The sequence below is a fragment of the Montipora capricornis genome, chromosome 10, assembly GCF_036669925.1.
Source record: "Montipora capricornis isolate CH-2021 chromosome 10, ASM3666992v2, whole genome shotgun sequence".
Classification (NCBI taxonomy): domain Eukaryota; kingdom Metazoa; phylum Cnidaria; class Anthozoa; order Scleractinia; family Acroporidae; genus Montipora; species Montipora capricornis.
Window position 1 is genome coordinate 21788551 of NC_090892.1, and position 3795 is coordinate 21792345.

The 3795-nt window shown below is 39.5% G+C and overlaps 1 protein-coding gene across 1 annotated transcript in view; it reads left to right on the forward strand.

Moving 5' to 3' along the window:
• LOC138022313 (uncharacterized) overlaps positions 1 to 3410 on the forward strand; it is a 4049-nt gene extending 639 nt beyond the window's left edge. The window contains exon 2 of the mRNA XM_068869418.1: positions 1645 to 3410. Coding sequence (XP_068725519.1) covers positions 1645 to 2442 — 798 coding nt within the window. The 3' untranslated portion in view covers positions 2443 to 3410. The remainder of the gene's footprint in view (positions 1 to 1644) is intronic.
• The last annotated feature ends 385 nt before the right edge of the window (positions 3411 to 3795 follow it).

The window sequence follows — 3795 nt, forward strand, 5'->3', positions numbered from 1 at the left end:
AGGTCCTGGTATTTCTGCAGCTTTTCCTCTTCCTTGGCTTTTGCAGCTGTGTCTTCTGGGACTGCTATGTCTAAAACTCGGCATGTCTGTTCTTGCTTGTTAATAACGACCAAGTCGGGTCTCGTTGCACTAATTTGGTGGTCGGTCTGATTTTATAATCCCATAGCAGTTTGCAGTCGTTGTTCTCAAGGACAGTTTCTGGTTGATGTTCAAATCATTTATCTACTCTACTAAAGCCGCACTTTCCCAGCAAGTCCCAGTGTTCCACCCTTGCAACGTTATCGTGCCTCCTTTTATACTCTTGCCGTTCCAGTTTGGAGCACCCACTCACTATATGGCTCACTGTCTCCTTTGCCTGGCGGCACATTCTGCACACTGGTCATTCACTTGAGCCTTGTCGATGTTGGCTTTGATGTAGTTTGTTCTTATTGCCTGGTCTTGGGCAGCAGTGATTAGGGCTTCTGTTTCACGTTTAAGGTCCCCTCTTTGCAACCATGCCCAGCTCTGACCACATAAAATCTTCTCTTCCTATTCTGTCTTTCTCTCAGCTTTTCTTCGTTGTTTGAAGTCTTTTGGGGTTACCAGTTCCTCCTCCCTAACTTCTTAAATCAGTTTCTCGTCACTGTGCAGGATGTTATTTTGTAATGAGTTCTTGGCGCTGTTCAATGCATTCTTCCACTGATATTCCTTCTGCTCTTGGCACATAAAGCCTGGCTACATAATCCCTTGGATTAAGTGCTCTGTTCATTATTAGGGTCTTCCTTGTTCTTGAGTCTAAAGCACCTTCGAGCACCGGCCCCAATCACGCCGTTTTCATTCTCATATGCGTTTGATATTTGCACTCATTAAGAGGTTGGTTTTTTCAAGTGTCACCATCACTATCACCATTGTTGTTGTTATTATTATTATTATTATTATTATTGTTGTCATTATTATTATTATACTAATATTATTACTAGCATAATAATAATAATAATACTAATAATAATAATAATAATATTATTATTATTCAATCGTGTTTATTACAACATTTACTTTAGCATTGTAAAGAAAAATTACAATATTAAATATGATACAATGGTACAATATTACAAGATTACAAAGTTCGTAAGCCCACTCGCCATACCAGTAACTAACATTAAATGCTGCCTCAAAAATTGTGTGTAATTGGGAATTTTTAATTAATTACTTACTTTAAATTTTATTATTGATAATCCAATGTAAAGTAAAGTAAATGTGCATGAAATCTTATGAATTGAGTGATCAACCGTTAACAATTTTATCCCCTGCTACCGGTCCGATCTTAATTAACCTGGGGGTATTTTAAACCACTTCAGCTGGCCCCAGTTGTTCAAAAGGTGGATAACTCTATATATTGAATAGCGCAATTGGTTTTGCTATGACGTATCCACTGGTTAGTGATTTATCCGGTGGATAGCGATATCCATCGTTTGAACAACTCGGGCCTGGCTGTCAAACGGTGTGAGTTAAAGTTGGATATCCGAAGTATTGATGAATTGCCCAGTCCTGAAAACTAGGAATAGCTATAGGTCTCTCCATAATTTCTTCAGAATCTAAAATACTTTTTGGCTTAATATGTAAATTGTCTTATTTCTGCGTGTGTTCTCTCTTTTACCTTTTAAGGTTACCATGGCAACAAAAGAAGGCGCAGAAAGGGCCTGTGTGAACAAAAGGCCCATAATTGACGGAAGACGAGCCAACGTAGACCTCGCTTACATCGGTGCAAAGCCCAAGACCCCAAAAGAGGCTCCTCATCAAGAAGGCACAGTCGGTACAAAGCTTTCCAGTGTTCCATCTTCCCCAACAAGTTCTGAGCAAAGCTTTACTATGATGAATGGAACCGATTGGGATGTCGAGGAAAAGAAATTTTCCTCTAACTATTCTGGAAACGTTTCGTACGATACCGTCTACTCAGTGTATTCTGCACCGACTCAAGCAATGATGATCTCTCAGGGTGGGCTTAAGCCACTGACTCCCGATGGCATGCAACATGTTAGTCGCAATTTCTCACTGACAACGAACGCGGTTGGCCACTACCAAAGCAGCAGCCAACAATTTCCATCACCAATCAGTAACACGGCTTCTTTTGGCCCAAACTATTTGGATCACCAGAGTGCTGTGTGCTACTTGCCGCAAGGATGCCATGTGGTAACGGCCACGGAAAGTCTTCCTGTCAATGCCGCACAACGCCAGCCACAGTTTTCTCAAGCTCCTGTCCATACAACAAAGCTGGTAGCGAGACCAAGCTATGTCTACTCTGTACCCGTGTGGTACGTTGATCAGGGAGGTGGAACGTGTGGCCAAATAGGCTTCGAACCAAATTATTCTCAGGCACCTCTAGTACCAGCTGGAGTGAACATGACTCCCAACTGTGCAATTCAAGCTGGCAGGATGTACTCCATGCCAATAACGTACTATTAGACTAAACTGACTTGAAACCACTAGCAATTCTTTCTGCCGTAAAATATTTTCGTATGTAACACACGCTAAGGTGAACACTGATTAAGGCTGTTAGGTATCGAGAGGAGCTGTTAAAAGTGACAATTATGGCCACAAACTGGTTCTTAAGTAAAAAGAAGCAACTTGCATTTACCCTCGCCCAAAGAAAATCACGCTAACCCTTACGGTTACCTTATTGCTAGAAATAGGGAGCATCTAGGAATAATTTAGACTGCTTCTCAAAATTGAGCGTGCATATAATTACGTACATTTCAGGAAATAATTGTCGGAACTACAGATTACACAGATTACAAACATTTATCTGGGAGCAACATGTATGCCACATGCCAAATCAAAGAAATTTCGACCAGAATCCTAATTGCCAAGTATTGGAACAACGATAAGAATATTGTACAGCATTCCATTCGTCTAAGTTTCGCAATAACGCCCCAAAATAGATTGCAAATTTTCAAGGTATTATCTTCATTAAATGTACAGAAAAGAACTTTAGTTAATTATAGAAATCTTCAATGGGCAGTCAGACTAGAAGTATAGTCATGAACTAGCTTACATATTTCAACAAGTAAGCGGCCTTTTTATTTGTAGAAGCCTGTAATAAGTTAAGCCATTTATGCACGCAGGCCTGGAAAGTAATATTTAAAAAGTAATAAGGAATAGGATAAGTTGGCTTTTCAGGGCAGAAACAGCTTCTTTGATATTGAGTTCTAAAAAAAAAGAGCTATAAAAGTTAATGACATTTCGACATTTTCAAGATCATTTCCGAATCGTGATAGACTTAAAAAAGTAAAATTAGGTTATATACATGCATTGTAGAAGAAAAGCGTATAGTAACGTTAGGCCGTTTGCTTTTTAGTTTTAAAATTCTTTTTTCGGTTTATATTCGTTGCGACATTTGTAATGAAATAAAACAGTTCATTCCTTCCACTCAAGCAAAATGTTCCATGTCATAGAAGTGGAAAGTGGAATGTAGTCAGGGGCACCCAAAGTCAATTTTCGGAAAATATCTGTTCGTAAGTCGATTTGAGATCTAGAATTTCTTGCTTGCCTGCCTGTCCTAGGATTTTCGAACATCTACAAAAAGGTATAATTGCTCATTTTAAAAGGATTTTTACCCTTAAAAGGTCACCTAGAATTTTCGAGAGCCTTTTTCTGGCTGATATTTTCGAAAAGGTAACTTTTGAGGGGGTGGCGAATGGTCCTTCAAAAACTCTGGATCTCGCAACATTTTAGTCGAATTTCGCAGTATCGTTTTTTCAGCGGTTATGTGCGTCTCGCAGTCTCGTTTTTTATACGAAGGTGTCTCGGAGTCTCGAT